We start from the raw sequence: 17,275 nt of genomic DNA, 5'->3' as shown, positions 1-17,275 counted from the left end.
AACAGAAGGGAAGAATTCTCTGGTTCCATCTCTCAGCCAGGGGGCTGCTGGTGGGTGGGTGGGTGTGTCCGTGTTCTCAGCAGCAGGGAGAATCTGTCCAGATTGTGATGACTCTGGCATCAGACTCTAAAGGATGAGGTGAGGACTCGGAGTCAGAAAGGGAGCTGCATACAGGTCAAATCTGTATCCAGGGCAGCTGTTTACCAGCTCCATCTGGTACGTAGGCTGAGACCCTATCTGCCTGCAGACTGTCTCGCCAGAGTGGTGCATGCTCTGGTTATCTCCCGCTTGGACTACTGCAATGCGCTCTACGTGGGGCTACCTTTGAAGGTGACCCGGAAACTACAACTAATCCAGAACGCGGCAGCTACACTGGTGACTGGGAGCGGCCACCGAGACCATATAACACCGGTCTTGAAAGACCTACATTGGCTCCCAGTACGTTTCCGAGCACAATTCAAAGTGTTGGTGCTGACCTTTAAAGCCCTAAACTGCCTCGGTCCAGTATATCTGAAGGAGCGTCTCCACCTCCATCGTTCTGCCCAGACACTGAGGTCCAGCTCCGAGGGCCTTCTGGCGGTTCCCTCACTGCGAGAGGCCAAGTTACAGGGAACCAGGCAGAGGGCTTTCTTGGTAGTGGCGCCCACCCTGTGGAATGCCCTCCCATCAGATGTCAAAGCAATAAACAACTACCTGACATTCAGAAGACATCTGAAGGCATCCCTGTTCAGGGAAGTTTTTAATATGTGACATTTTAGTGTATTTTTCATCTTTGTTGGAAGCCGCCCAGAGTGGCTGGGGAAACCCAGCCAGATGGGCAGGGTACAAATAATAAATTATTATTATTATTATTATTATTATTATTATTATTATTAGGCCAGTCCTGAAGTGTGTCTGCAAGAAAAGCCTGTGGTGCCAATCCCCTCTGGCAAGAGGATATCACACTGCCATCCTCAGGACTCCTTTGCAGAAGCTCTGGTTCAATCAGAGTCTCCTCCACTGTTTTTTTGGGAGGGGGGAAACTGTTGGAGCCCCTTTAACTGAAACAACATCTGTCAGTGAAGCGGGAGCATACAAGTCGAGAAAACTATTCTTTCTCTCTCTCTAATACAAAAGAATCAATACAATTTATGCACTGCTTGATTGTAAAAAAACAAACAAACTCAAAGCAGTTTACAAAAAAGCCGAAACCATAAAATCGAGAAAAATTCACGACCCTAATTTAAAACAAACAAATGTTAAAATATTAAAACCTATTAACATTACTTCAACTTTCTCAGCATCTGGGTAGGCTTGTATAAACAGGAATGTTTTCAGCAGGTGCCAAAAAGAGTGAAGGGACCTGCTTGATCTCAACAGGCAGGAAGTCCCAAAGTTGCTGCCTCACTAAACAAGCAAGTTCTTACAAATGCGGAACAGGCATTATATGGTAGCCGTAGTTGTAAACTTCTGCTCCTATACAGGGCTCAGCCTAAGGAAGAGTGTTGCTGAAGTAACATTACAGCCTTGGTCTCTTACAACAGCAAGACCAGCGCTTGCTGGCTACACATAAGCAGCCTTTACACATGCATAGTGCTTCCGAATATGGTTTCTAAATAAAGATGCATATGATAGCAGAAAGAGTATACTAAAATACATTATACTATAGAAAATAACTTTGCAAAAATGTGTCTATTAAGGAAAATTGCATACGAAGATTTGTATATTTGGAGAAATGCTGCTGAATTTTCATGAGGACTTGTTTTTTAAAAAATTGCAAGCTGGCCTGGAAGTCTGGAGAACTGAAGAGCAGAAAAAGAGAAAACTTGTCAGATTCATCCATCCCTAAAACTGAGAGCTGAACAGAAATACCATGGAGCTTACTAAGTTTCCAGTAAAAATCTTCCCTTTTTTTTGCCTTGCGCTGTAACTAGTTTCTCAAATTCTACTGTCTCTCTAAGGATATTATGGCTCCCCTTCTGTGTTTACAAAAATAAAAAATAAAAAATCTTTGGAGGCCAGTTGCAAGATGTATAACGAACCAACTCTCAGTATCAGGGGAAATTTTTGCATGAATGAATCTGATTTGACTTTAATTACTGCTGTGAATAAAGAAACCTCTCTCTATTTAGCAAATGTTATGCACTTGTAATTGTCATGTAAGTGGAAAATCAATGTTCTCTTACTCTCCTTCCCCCCCCCTCCATCTGTAAACATAGCCATGTATTCTAAAAATCAGTAGAAACAGTCACAACAGGAAAAGGGTTCCCTTAATTTATAAATGTTGAAAACCACTGCTGTAGGATAAGACACTCTCTCACTTTTTGTGCACTTGGATGAACAAGCACCAAGCAGAGATGCTCAGCGACTGTAATGTGCTTAAACACAGCCACAAATTCTCAAGGCCTAGAGGCTACCCATGGAGAAGGGGGCCATGGGGCTATACTGCTGGTCCTGCCCTGGTGTACTCAATGAAACTTGTGCAGATATCTCTGCATAGGTGAAAGAATCATAGAATCATAGAGTTGGAAGAGACCACAAGGGCCATTGAGTCCAACCCCCTGCCAAGCAGGAAACACCATCAGAGCACTCCTGACATATGGTTGTCAAGCCTCTGCTTAAATACCTCCAAAGAAGGAGACTCCACCACGCTCCTTGGCAGCAAATTCCACTGTCAAACAGCTCTTACTGTCAGGAAGTTCTTCCTAATGTTTAGGTGGAATCTTCTTGTAGTTTGGATCCACAAGACTATGCCCTGGATTCTCAAAATATTAGGACCTGGGCCTATCCAATGTTGAAAGGACAGACAAAATAAAGTACTTCTTCACACAATGCATAGTTCAAGGGGTCAGCAAACTTATTCAGCGGGGGCCAGTCCACTGTCCCTCAGACCTTATGGGGGGGCGGACTATATTTTGACGGGGTGTGTGTGAATTCCTATGCCCCACAAAGAACCCAGAGATGCATTTTAAATAAAAGGACACATTCTACTCATGTCAAAACACGCTGATTCCTGGACCACCCACAGGCTGGATTTAGAAGGCGATTGGGCCGGATCCAGCCCCCAGGCCTTAGTTTGCCTACCCATGGCACAGTTCATCTATGGAGTTTGCTCCCACAACAGGTAGTGACAACTTTAAAAGAGGATTACACAAGTGCTTGGAAAAGAAGGCTATCAAGGGATACTAGACACAATCAGGGACACAATGCGGGAGCCAGGCCCTCTCAAAATTATGCAGCGTCTGTGCCAGGGATTGAGCCAGAGAGTCAATACATGCAAAGCAAATCTTCTCCCACTGAACTGTGGCTCTTCCCAGTATACTTCTGAAGTTGATGTCACACTCAGATCCCACTTGTGGACTTCATGCAGGCATCTGTTTGGCCACTTTGAGAAGAGGTTGTTGGGGCAGAAGGCCCTTTGGCCTGATCCAGCAGCACTCTTAAGTTCTTCCTTTGCTCACTTCTCATGAAGAAGAGGACGATTGGTTTGGCAAAGTGGTGAGTTGTGAACAGGCCACGACAAATCCAGCGGCTCTTGTTCTTCCAGACGGCAGCAGAGGCCAGAGTGTGCCTCCCCTCGCTTCTGTGGACCAAGGGCAGCTGACCATTGTAGCACAGTCTTCTTCCTGGTGGCGAGACAGAACTCCTTGCAGTTACTCCTCCTCTGGCTGATGGATGGGAACAGGTTGGTCCTCCTCCTGCTGTGATGTTCTTCAAGGGAGGGAGGTGTGAACCTCACAGCAACCCTTGGCTGCCTGGCCAGTGGCAGAGGGTAGAGTGTGCCTGCCTTCAGCTCAGAAGTCCCAGAGCAACTGCAGTTGGAGCTGAGAACTTGACATCCACACCAAAACACACACATATATATACACACACTCATGAGCAGAGCTGTGGTTATGCTTCTGTGGGTTCGTTTCACCTTTCCTTGGAGGGTTAGAAAAACTACCCAACCCCAGCTGGTCATGGTGGGTATTAAGAACAACAGCCACATACTGTGAGCAAGGATGGCTACGCAATGCCTAATCCAAATAGCTAGAAAGCTATTGTCAGGACACAGCCTGCATTCATCCATCCCTGCTGGTGCTTGAGAGACGGAGGAGCAGAAGAGTGGCAGGTGAGATGCCACTATGAATAGACAGTTCTTGGCTAAACAGAGATGACCAGGATATATGCACACTATCTAAAGCATTTAGAGCTTTGCAGAGGAAAGCCAGCAAGTTGGATTTAATATATGGGAGACTACAGGATCTTTGCGCTGTGTAGGCACTGGAAATAAAAGTACAATTACAAGGTGCTGTGACAGCTGCAAAACAGTGTTGGAGGCAGCCTCAAACTGTTATGCAAACACTGCTGTGTGTTTAGCATCATATTTGCCCCTCAGAGAGAGAGGAGCCTGAAATAAACAGCATTTGCTTCAGAATTTCTCCCAAGATCATTTCTTGTGATTTATTATATATGCTTATCTTTCTAATTATAGCATTTTAAAAAACACACCATCATCATCACCACCACCAGTGTGCACTTGACCTTTTCCTTCAAAGAGCTGCATTACCAGAAGTCGCCTGCGTAATAAATGAAAGTGTCTGTCTGATAAGAAAGTCTGTAGAGGCCAGCCCTCACATTTCCATAAAATGCATTTTATACAGTTGAATTACGCCATCGTCTTAATTTTTTCCTCCTTTGTTTTAAGAGCGGCAGTGTTATTTTAACTCGCCCTTTCTCCAAATATCTTAGCATGTCTGCAACGCATAAGTAACTTTTTAAGACTAGCCTACTCTATGCTGAGGGGACGCGGGCGGCGCTGTGGGTTAAACCACAGAGCCTAGGACTTGCCGATCAGAAGGTCGGTGGTTCAAATCCCCGCGACGGGGTGAGCTCCCGTTGCTCGGTCCCTGCTCCTACCAACTTAGCAGTTTGAAAGCACATAAAAGTGCAAGTAGATAAATAGGCACCACTCCGGCAGGAAGGTAAATGGCGTTTCTGTGCGCTGCTCTGGTTTGCCAGAAGCGGCTTAGTCATGCTGGCCACATGACCCGGAAGCTGTACGCCGGCTCCCTCGGCCAATAAACCGAGATGAGCACCGCAACCCCAGAGTCGGTCACGACTGGACCTAATGGTCAGGGGTCCCTTTACCTTTTACTCTATGCTGGGGGCAGTTAGGCTTGGCCTCCAAGGCGGAGAGCAGAAGAGTATGCTAGCCCTCCTTCCTGTCCTCCTTTGGAAGAGATCCTGGAGGTTAATATGAGCAGGGGTTGAGACCCCGGAACCTTATTTTGTATAATGAAAACATGCAAAGAGTTGAAGTCTCCCACATGTGAAATTAGGTGGAAAGGGCATTAGGTTTCCTCAACCTGCTTTCTCATTTTGCCTCCACAATGATAGTCATGAGCCCCACCTCCCTCTCTGGTCCCGCTTCCCTCTCCACAGCTGTTGGAGCCAGTGTGGTGTAGTGGTTAAGAGCGGTAGACTCGTAATCTGGTGAACCAGGTTCGTGTCTCCGCTCCTCCACATGCAGCTGCTGGGTGACCTTGGGCCAGTCACACTTCTCTGAAGTCTCTCAGCCCCACTCACCTCACAGAGTGTTTGTTGTGGGGGAGGAAGGGAAAGGAGAATGTTAGCTGCTTTGAGACTCCTTCGGGTCGTGATAAAGCGGGATATCAAATCCAAACTCTTCTTCTTCTTCTCTGACACTTCCATGATACGTGTCCCACTATCCACCCTGACAACTTTAGATACTAAGAGTAGCTCTGCCTTTCCACAGGGGGATGTTGCCTCAGCCTCAGCCACCTGCCCTGTCCCCTAGATGTAGGAGGAACCAAAGGACAAAGGCACAGCTTCTGCTTACTAGGCATAGTGAGAGACTACAGAAATGCCTACTGCACTAAGTTGGGCCAACTCCAATGCTATATATAGGACAGCAAGGGGTGTGTGACAGTATTCAATCAGCTCCTACAGCTTTGGCAGTTAGAGCACCTGACTTTGTTGCAGCTGTATTTTGGGTTAATTATGTGTATTGGCTGAAGTGCCTCAAACCAGCGATTTGCATATCTAAACATTAAAGCCTTTGGAAAGAATCCTCCTTTGAGTCTTTGTTCTTCATCAGCTAGGAGTCGAGACACCGAGTCAGATTAAAGTCCAAAAATCTAGAGGTGTTTCGCATTTCCAGAGGGAGCCACAGCTATATCTGTACAGTGGTACCTTGGGTTACAGACGCTTCAGGTTACAGTCTCCACTAACCCAGAAATAGTACCTTGAGTTAAGAACTTTGCTTCAGGATGAGAACAGAAATGGCCCAGCGGCAGCAGGAGGCCCCATTAGCTAAAGTGGTAGCTCAGGTTAAGAACAGTTTCAGGTTAAGAACGGACCTCCAGAACAAATTAAGTTCTTAACCAGAGGTACCACTGTATCTATATACATGTATCCATATAACATAGGAAGGACATCCCTCTATTACACCTTGTCCATTGCTATGATAGACAGGCATTTCTCTAGTCAGCCAATCAGGGAAGAATTTTAGCTGTCAAGCAGAGAGCTTGGATGTGTTTGTAAAGTAGGGCGGGGGCAGAGGGTTCAAGTCAGTAGTGGATGGCATGGTGGGGTGGAAGCTTTCAGGTAAGGAGCAGTAGCACGTCTACCAGGAGTTTGGGTAAGTTCTTCTGCCACACCAACTACTTGCTAAAGGAGGAGACGAATGCCGCCTACTTGCCAAGCACCTTTTATCCTAGAACTTGCCGATCAGAAGGTCAGTGGTTTGAATCCCCGTGATGGGGTGAGCTCCCATTGCTCAGTCCCTGCTCCTGCCAACCTAGCAGTTCGAAAGCACGTCAAAGTGCAAGTAGATAAATAGGTACCGCTCTGGCGGGAAAGTAAATGGTGTTTCCGTGCCCTGCTCTGGTTCACCAGAAGCGGCTTAGTCATGCTGGCCACATGACCTGGAAGCTGTACGCCGGCTTCCTCGGCCAATAAAGCGAGATGAGCGCCGCAACCCCAGAGTCAGCCACGACTGGACCTAATGGTCAGGGGTCCCTTTACCTTTACCTAATGAGCGGGCAAATAATAAATACAAGAAATCTAACAAACAACTTGGCCGAAGTAAACATTATGGATTACTTATGGAACAATAAAATCAGCCCCAACTACAATCCTAGTTTTGTTTGTTTGTTTGATCATTTTGGAGGGTGGGGCTGACCCTCTGCCTCCCATACTAACAGGAGGGGCTTTAGTCCCCCTCCCCCCTCATTTCCAGGGACCTGTACTGTCAAGGGAGTCCTTTTATGAGGGAGAATTACCAATTTAGCTCATCTTTAGCCTTTCCCCCTCTTTCCACACATTTGGGCTTAATGTGTCCAAACTGTGATCAGTTTCCTATCCCACGCGAGATGATATTTCAATGCTAATTTTAATTTTGAAAATAATTGCGTACTTCAAACGAAGGTGATTTAGAAAACAGAAAGCCTTTTTAGCAGAGGCTCTGAGCATTTTCCAAGGCCATCGTTCCAGCACCTGGCCACCCAACACTAATCTTATTTAAAACCAGGGAAGAGAGAAAGAGAAATATTACCATTTTGTTCCCCAGCACATCACATTTCTTGAAGCTTTTGTAATTACCCGTGATTTATTTAAATTTGGCCTTGCTTGCATTTACTAAACTGTGATGTTCCCTACCATTCTCCAGTCTAATAGGGATGTCTGGCCTTGAATTAATGAGGGACAGCGGGAATTTCATACAGAAGCCAGCAGGCAAAACTCATGTGTGTATTTGCAGGATTAAGTGGTAAAAATGGTTCCACTTCCCTCTCTTCAATTTGTGTAATTAAAGTGGGGGGGGGGAGGGACACCTTATCTGACAATTGCTCCCACTAAAAAGGTCCCCATGCCATGACTTAAGTGTGTTCTGCACTGCCAGCAGAATCCACCCTCACAAACAGCACAGGAGTATATAAAGGAGAGCAACATGTTTTGCTGTATTATTAGAAACCTGCTTCTGGGCATACACCTCCTGTGTCTAGAGAGGACACTTCTCAAGAGGTTGCCAGTAAATGAGAATATTCAAACTGGCAACAGAGGGAACAGCAGCAAGGACTCGCTCAGTTCTCGTTTTGTAACGTGGCAGATCCACCTGCCAAGCAAATATGGCAGCAAAGGCTACAGGATATACAAGCGACAGAAGAGATCAAAGGGGAAGAAAAGGGGAAGCAGGACTTCATCTAAAAAAAGCAACAGGTAGCCATAAATAACACAGTACTTCCTCTTGAGCAACAACTCCACCTTCACATTACTTTCATATTTGCAAATATGAGTGGTAAATAAGATGGCGAAAGCCACTAGTCCTTGCTGTGGGCTGTCCTAGGATGGATGGTGTGATGGCCTGGGATTTGGACTCGGATGCTGAACCTGAGGGATCCCAGCCTGCACAGGATTCCCCGCCTCTAGAACCAGCTGAGCAAGGGCTCGGGCATGAGCCTGAAGGGTCCTCACCTGTGCTGGATCCTCAGGTGCAGGCTCCAGCTGAGTCTGCTCTGGCTCCTGAGGTGATGGAGGACCCTTGCCTGCAGGTGCTCCACTCTCAGCCCCGTCAGAGGAAGCTGAGGTTGCCTCTGGGTCTGGTAACCCTCCAGCCTCTCCTGAGCTGCAGAGGCTCAGAGCGGAGAGAGCTAAGTTCCCACAGGAGGAGTGCTCGCCTCAAGGCCAGGAGAGGTGAGTCACCTGAGGATTGGGGCTGCCCTATGCCTCGGGGCAGATAAAAGCCGCCAAGCCCCAGTCCCAAGTAGCAGGAGCAACATTGTTAGTTGCTAGTTCCTGCCTGAGCTCCTGACCTGCCCTGGCTCCCTGCTTGCTTGCCTGTTCCTGACTTCACCCAACACCCTGCCCTACACTTCAGCTACTACGGACTGCCTCTACTTTGTACCTTTGACCATGGACTGGACTTGGACCTTGCCTTTCGGGTAACCCACGGGACCAGCACAGATGGAGACCTCTGTCCCTTCCTCCAGAAGCCCACTCCAGCCACTTCATCATGGTTCCTGCACTGCAGAGGGTTGGACAACAAGACCCTTGCGGTCCCTCTATGATTCTATGGTTTGTTTGTGGGGAGGTTAGATGATGTCCAATCAAGTGTTACCCCACACTTTCCAATGCAAGCTCCCGGTCACTTTCCTTATCTCAGAAAGGCCAACCTTTTGGGAAGGTTTGGGAAGTTTGTTGCACAACCTCCCAACCAACTCTAATGGCATAACCTGAATTTGCTGGTGTATGACTGAATCCCATCCGAAAACAGAGGTGCAGAAAGTACCCTACATTCCCACGCTGGATGCTACAGAAGAGGACATTTTCCTCTTTTGGCTTGCTATTGATGCTGGACAGAGTGCTCTACTCCTCCTCTGCTAGTCCACTCACCTAGTGGCCTATTGCTCTCTGTTGCCTACGGCTACCAGCTGTGTGCTTAAATACAGCAGTGTGCCAATTCGCAACAGCCAGCGCTGCATGAATATTTATGTATGCAAAATAAACCAATGAATAAAGCAATAAGCCACCAGAGCTCAAGTATACCCAGATGTGCAGTGCCTGGCTATGTTTACTTAGTCGTGAGTCAAAGCACTGACACACATGCTCCTGAAGTGGTGTGGCATAATGTTCTGGTCTTCAGCTGGTGGGATTTCCAATGGCATAATAAACATCAAAGCCTCCGTTCCTCCCTATGGATTTTAATTTACAAAGGACGTTAAAATCAGCACCAAAAAAACCCTTCATCTTACAGTGACTCATCAAGAAGAGGCAAGCTTTTAATCTCCTCTGGACAGCATGGGAAGAATAAGCAACAAGCTCTCTCACGTCTCATGAATGGACTCAAAATGTCATCTGCCACAGGTTGCAATAAGACAGTTGAATCCCTGAACTAAATCCCTGTCCGGGGCACTGGAAATCCATCCAGGCCAAGGATCATAATCTGGCCATGCAAAATCCAAAGTGAAAACAGAGATGATGGAAAATATTTCAGATTTCAACCTTCTCAGGTGCCTCCTCCCACCCCATTTCACTTCACTCTAGGGGGCAAGAGAAGGTAGCTGTGCATCAATTTTAGGCTTGGGAGGACAGAAATCTAGAGAAAGAGGATGGTGGAAATTTGGGTTCCAGAAATAATGACATCCTCAGGAGCCAACATTTACTTTCATGATCGCCATCCCTTTTGAAATCAAGTGTTCTCAGACTCCACCCTCCATGGTTGAAAACTGTTGAGGGTCTTGGCGAACCACTCAGTGATTTTTCAGCCCGTTGTAGCAAATGTAATGTGCTGTGCTAGGCGCTGCACGATCTTTAATTGCATTTTTACAAAAAAGCTGTGGTCCACCTGAATGAAGCTTGGGGAGCACTGGTGGTCTGTGAATCACATGTTTGGGAACCCCTGCTCTAATCTCTCATGGTCACTTGCACACTGCCAAAACAGATAATGAAAGTGGGCACAGATCTGTGTAAAATTTGCATATGCCAATTCATATGAAAATGCAAATATAAAACATACACTTAAACAGAGTCATCGGTCTATCTGGCTCAGTGTTGTCTATACTGACTGGCAGTGCCTCTCCAAGGTTTCAGGCAGGTTTCCCTACCTAGAGATACCAGGGATTGAACCTGGGACCTTCTGCATGCAAAGAAGATGCTCTGCCCTTGAGCTATGGACCTTTCCCATAAATATACATGAGCAGATTATCCCAGGTAGCTGAAGTATTATTCAAAGAGGGTTTTCCCCTTGTGTTAAAGTCAAGATTACAAAATAATATAATCGCTTTTTAATTGGACTATAATTTAAATAGAAACCCAATCCACCTCACCACCTGCTAATCAAGATACTAACTGCTGAGGGGCAACTTCTTTTTGTATAATTTTTTATTACATTTTCTGTTTTACAATCTAGAATACTCATTTAAACATCCTTAAAATATCAATGACTTCCCTTCTTCTCTTCCCATGCTTCATTTTGCATATCATAAACGCCTGCATATTTTACAAAAAACTAAACCATTCAGTATTCAATTATTACACCCATCAAAACTTATTTACACTGTTGAATTAATCCTGCCAACGTTTTCAAGGGTACACAACCCCCCCCCCCATATATTCAACAAACGTTTTCCAATCTTCTCTAAACGTATGTTCTTGTTCTCTTATTCTATATGTTAAGTCTGCAAGCTGATGGGCAACTTCAAAAGCCCTGCTCTCTCTCCTTTCTTAGGGTTGAAAACCTTGCTTCCACAGGACAGGCCTTGAAATAGAGAAATAGATTACTGTCCACTGTCAAGTAAGATGCAAGGCCACCCAACCCTAATCTGAACCCTGTATAGCCGTGAGTCTTATGTGTCTTCCCCAGTATCCTCTCATTACTAGAGTATCCATTGTGACTGGTAGGCAGAGGGACTAACAGTAGCTGAAGCCAGAGCCAGTGGCGGGAAGAGCCTTCTCATGACTGGTTATAAGTCAAAAGGCAGGGAGCTTGAAGCTGGTCAGCAGTGCCCCCAAATAGACCAGCTCAATGAAGTAGGAAAGAAGTGGACACATTTCAGTCTTGAGGGATCTACTCTGTTTATTACCAGAACCCAAGAGACAGATAGAAAACAGTGGCATGGATACAAACTGGCATCTAAGGAACTGGGAGGGTGCTCTGCCCAGGGATTTTTCAGTATCAGAATTGAACTCTTGGTGCTTTTATAGAAAAATCTATTCCTGATTTCCACCCAGTCTTTCTTAATTTAGAAAAGAAAAAAAGGATGTTGTGTTGTTGTTTTTTAAAAAATGTTGCTTCTAAACAATTATGAGTTTGCTTATCTGCTGCAAATCACCCAGAGATCTACCAGTAGATCTTGATCTTTTTCTCTTTTTTTGCATAACCCTGGTTTAGAAAACTGCAAGGCAAAGATCATCAACATAGCCAAGAGGAAATTACTTTTGAGGTTGCTTTGAATTTGCTATCTGTCTTCACTTTTTCCAAAAGAAAAAGAGCCAAAGCTAACATTGATTTTCTGCTTCTCAGTAAACCCCCAAACAGACAGTTGTTCAAAAGAACTGACAGAGATGTTGCTGGTGATCTTCAAGGAAGCTCCCTAGATACGGTGCCCTGGGAGACCTCAACGTCACGTTGACAAGAACTCAGAAATTGGGCCTGATATTTGAGAAGACAGTGGAGAAATCTGTTTGTTACCTATCTCCAGTTAAATATGACCAGAGCATGGATTGTTCCACGCTGAGCTGGTATCTACAATGCAAGCTGCACAAAAAAGAAAAAAAGAAAGAAATCAAGGAAGTTGAAATACTGAGGAGAGAGGGAGAAAACAGTATGAAGCTCCTCTTTCCTGTCTTGCTTCCCATTTTAATGAAAGCCTATATTAAAACCAAGCTCCCTGTTCATAGTTCTGATTATGTCAAGTTATTTTAGAATCCGATGCTTTGTAAAGGTTGATTATGGAAATTGTTTTCATGTAAATAACTTCTCCTGTAGTGACATGAAACAGGCCTTTTTCAGTGGTGGCCCCATGTTTATGGAATGCTGTCCCCAGTACAAGCTGTTTTTAGGCACCAGGCAAAAACATTATTTTTTACCCAGGCCTTTAGATCTTAATTTTAGCAGAGTAGGGTAGAGTTGGGTCCCTCCTTCTCTCTCTCATTTGTGTATTTTAGGATGTTTTTTATACTTGCTTTCAACGTTAATTTTTTGTAAGTTGCTTCGAGTTTCATTTTTTGTACAGAAGCAGCTAATAAGTATGAAGAATCATCATCATCATCATCATCATTATTATTATTATTATTATTATTTCTACAAATAGTTTCCTATCAGGCACCTCTATTCTCAAATTAGAAAGAGACACTTAAACAAGCATTGCCCAAACAACTTTCTTAAGTGTATCTCATGTGGCTTTTTAAACTCGGGTGTACCTAAATACCTAAAATGCCCTTGCGTGAATGCACATTTCCCCATGCACATAAGACCAATATCTATTTCCCCCTAGAGCTGGTCACTCAGATGGCCCAAACTGATTCTATCAGAAGAAAGACTAACAGATAACTTTTGTTACCATCCTGTCAGGGGTCCCTTTACCTTTTAAAGTACTAATAGTGAATTCATTCACCGTGTGGACGCTTATGAAACCAAAATGACAACATCCTCTCACAAGGAGAGTGTATCAGTATGCTTGGTGGAACTTCAATATTTGTTGGAGGGGAGTGAGGGATAGAAAATGAGGTGGGGTGGAATGGAGTATCCTGTAGGCATGGCTGTCTAGATTCCCTGAACAGGAACATTCACAATACCTGCTCAGACTAACAGAATAGGACAATTATAGTAGTACATGCTGTAGATTTGATTTTTAAACAAATATGTGGAAAGGCTGGAACAGGTCAACCTTGAAACAGGCTTGTAAAATTAACCCAAACCCAAAACATATGTGTCAGAGCTGGCTCCAGGTCCCAGCTCACAGAGGACCAACGCTAGCCGGTAGTAATGTATAAAAGTCTTTATTGAAGTAAAGTTTCCATTCTCAAACCGGAGCGCCCCAGCTCTACGTCTAGGGTTTAGACCGGCGAAGCTCCATCTGAATCTCCGCCCCCTGTACACCAGTTTAAGATTCTAGCCTTACTCCACCTCTTCCGTCTCTCCTTTCTCCTCTGGGTCCTGCTACCCCCCGGGGTCCCTTCCTTCCTGGATTCTTCCGACGCAGACGTTGACCCCCCTGACTCCTCCCTCTCTCTTCGGCGGGCTTTGGGACCTGGCTCCCTATCTGGGCTGCCAACTGCGCCGCCCTCCTCTATATTTGAACTTGGCGCGCGCGCCCAGCCTTCAACCTTCCTCTCGACCGTTTCCTCGCTCCCCGATGTAGGCGTGGCCAGTCCTGCCTCCTGTCCTTCTGCTGGCAGCGCGCCGCCTGATCCTGATGCCTGGGACTCCTCCCCCCTACTGCACTCTGGTGTGGACGCTGGTCCTGATTTCCAGCTGCTGCTCTCTGAGTCCCCTCTGGCCCCTTCTTCCTGGGGTGTCCCCCTAGGCACCCCCCTTGCCCTGACCCTGGGAGCCTCTTTCTGTGAATCTTCCGATTCGCTGGAAAGACTCAGAGACCTCGGACCGCTGTCATCGCTGACATTTCCTTCGGACTCCTCCCCCTCGCTCTCCATTTCCTGTGCCTCTGCTCCTGAACCCCTGACAATATGCATCAAACTTGTTCAAGAGCCAACCTTCACGAAGTGGAGGTGAATGTAAAGCATTCATTGACTACACATGCATTAGTCAAAACTATTTCCCATATCTCTTCCCAGAATCCTGACCGCACCAACGCCTGTGTATTTCCATTTCTTATTCCTTTAGCTTTGCCTTATCATTCAGACAACAAACTTGATGATAAAGCTGAAGACCCTGTATTTTCATTTAGCCTATCAGCAAGGAAAAGAAGGATGAGAATTAAAAACCTTTCCGACAGAGTCAACAGACGCGACTCTACAGCTTCATTTTTATGGAAATTTAGAGAAGCAGAGATGTTATGTCCAAAGCAATAAAACTTCATCCTAAAGTGTGTGGTTTTTTTCTTGCTAAGGCAGGATGCAAGGCCTGAGCTGAGGTAGGGAATGGCATGATCACATCTTAATCTACCGGAAGCCCACCTCCTCAGTAAATATATTTTCTCAACTATGCCAGAAATTGCCCCTTACTCTTCCTGCATCTAAATAAACTCCAGGCTTCATTTGAATGCATTATTGTCTTGTGAGAATAAAGCAATAATTATTGAGTGCCCGTGTGATTTCTATTCTTTTCTGAATGAAACAGAAAGTCAAGGAAACAGTGGTTTGTAGTTAAGGAGCTATTTTGGCGCAACAAAATACATCTCCTGGAAGAGGAAAGACCACTCAGGAATAACTGTATGCTACTGCACACATTCTTCTGGCACTGTGGTCTAAACCACTGAGCCTATCGGAAGGTCGGTGGTTCGAATCCTCGCGACGGGGTGAGCTCCCGTTGCTCTGTCCCAGCTCCTGCCAACCTAGCAGTATGAAAGCATGTCAAAGCCCAAGTAGATAAATAGGTACCGCTCCGGCGGGAAGGTAAACGGCGTTTCCATGCACTGCTCTGGTTTCGCCAGAAGTGGCTTAGTCATGCTGGCGACATGACCTGGAAAAACTGTCTGCAGACAAACGCCGGCTCCCTCGGCCAGTAAAACGAGATGAGCGCCGCAACCCCAGAGTCATACGCGACTGGACTTAACTGTCAGGGGTCCTTTACAATGCACACATTCTCCCCCCCCCCCCCGCAGTAAGTTCCCATCTGTAGTCTACAGTTAAAGCAGTATCATTCCACATTAAACAGTCACAGCTTCCTTCAAAGAATCCTGAGAACTGTTATTTAAGGGTGCTGACATTAGGAGACCCCCATTCCCCTCAAGGAGCTACTTCAATATTGTTATTATTGTCTTGTTGTTTGCTGCCCTGGTCTCCTTCGGAAGCAAGGGTGGGATAACAATCCAGTAATTCATCATTATGTTCCTCCTCACCATCTGGCCCTTTGCCCCACACAGAATATGTCTTAGGCTACCCCTGACATTTCCCTTTTGTTATCGCAGCGCAAGATTTGGGCAGGCTACCGCTGAGCGTTCCTCATATGCTATTTCTTTTCTAAACATTCATTATCTTTGTTGATTGCTTCTGAATCCCTTCATTTTTTTGACACTCAGTATAGCAATCATCAAGAACGACGCAATGTTGAGAAGATAATGCGCGTTTCTGAATACAGTGCTTTTAGAAGCAAATAAAAATGGCACATGCCTAATCACTCCTCTTCTTTGAACATGGGGTGCTAACTATGTTTTGCATAGGAGATACCTGTCGGCTGCGATAAAACATTGCCCATCACATTGGCCTGGAATTAAACCCAAACTGTAGCTACTTAAATCCACTGTGTTTTCTGGTCTTGTGTTTCCTTTCCGCACCACAGAAGTTGGTTTAAACAGGGATCATCAGTGGGCATATTTTGAATTTTGAAAGTGTTGGGGAACCAGTAAAAAAAAAAAAAAAAAAAGGCAGCGCACTAATAGCAAAAGCAACCTCAACACGGTTTATGCAGCTATGGAGTTTTCCACCTGAAAAATCCCAAACCTTGCCCAACACGAACAAGACAGAGCTCATATGAATTGCGCATTCATTTCATGACATTAAAGAAGCAAACCTCTTTCCACATTTCCCTCTCCGGTACAATTAGTTTCCAGTCTCTGATATGCCATATTACAATGCATGTCAGGCGAGACACGCCAGGATGTTCAGACCTGTTGTCTCCCAAGTGGTCTCTGGTGCTGCAGGGGGCAGCTGCCACTACAGTGGAGTCAAGCGGTTGTCTTCTCTGTGATGTTTGAAGGCTCCCCCTCCCTCCCTCCCCCTTCTCTCATTTGTTCTCATTTACTAAGCTCACAGATCCAAGGACAGCCACTTACATACTTTCTCCAGCTTTGCTATCTTAGTATTAAGTACAGTGGTACCTCGGGTTAAGTACTTAATTCGTTCTGGAGGTCTGTTCTTAACCTGAAACTGTTCTTAACCTGAAGCACCACTTTAGATAATGGGGCCTCCTGCTGCTGACATGCCGCCAGAGCACGATTTCTTTCTCATCCTGAAGCAAAGTTCTTAACCTGAAGCACTATTTCTGGGTTAGCGGAGTCTGTAACCTGAAGCGTATGTAACCTGAGGTACCACTGTATAGAGGAAGATAACGTGTTTGCATATCACTAAGGCGTATTTGAAAAACAAGCCTTTGTGATTTAGTTTACCATACACATGCCTCAACAAGCTTTTTGGCTGATAAAAGTGAGATTGGGCTAAAGTTGTAGATTTTGTCAGCCTAGTTCTGTTATTGGGAGCTATCCCACAACCCAATGACAATTTGTGCTTTTGGCTGGCATCTGTCTGTCTCGGGAGACAATGGAAATGGCTTGACCTTTTTTCCTTTTTTTTGGTAATTGGGTGAGGAAAGCCAATCTGTGTTGATTTCAGCCAGACCAACGTGATTGAAGTCAGCAGAGGCTGACTGCAAAACACGGCTGCTATATAATGCATTGCAAAGAGAAAATGCATCAGCCCAAAAAAAGGACATATATTTGCATAAAATTTGTATATGCTAGTTTACATGCACACACAGAGAGAGAAATACTTAAGATAGTTTAGACAGAAATGTACTCAATATAGTAGGGAAAACTGTGACCCGTGGCTGTTCCAATGGATGGGCGGTTTCTAGCACCCTGGTTCTTTATCCTTCAGCTGGAAGTGGTTTAAACAGCTG

At 45.4% G+C, this 17,275-nt stretch overlaps 1 protein-coding gene across 6 annotated transcripts in view; it reads right to left on the bottom strand.

Moving 5' to 3' along the window:
* The window catches only part of HHAT (hedgehog acyltransferase), a 168,593-nt gene that overhangs the window by 17,388 nt on the left and 133,930 nt on the right, over positions 1 to 17,275 (bottom strand). Inside the window, exon 13 of one of the 6 annotated variants that reach the window (XM_083433097.1) lies at positions 10,747 to 11,236. The exons of 4 other annotated variants lie outside the window; for them this stretch is intronic. In XM_083433097.1, coding sequence (XP_083289223.1) covers positions 11,151 to 11,236 — 86 coding nt within the window. In that variant the 3' untranslated portion in view covers positions 10,747 to 11,150. Of the gene's footprint in view, positions 1 to 10,746; positions 11,237 to 17,275 lie in introns of those variants that run through there. One more of the 6 variants, XM_083433100.1, reaches the window with a different exon arrangement.

Source organism: Podarcis tiliguerta (assembly GCF_965153285.1).
Source record: "Podarcis tiliguerta genome assembly, chromosome: 3".
In the NCBI taxonomy this organism is placed as follows: domain Eukaryota; kingdom Metazoa; phylum Chordata; class Lepidosauria; order Squamata; family Lacertidae; genus Podarcis; species Podarcis tiliguerta.
This window is presented reverse-complemented; position numbering and strand designations above follow the sequence as displayed.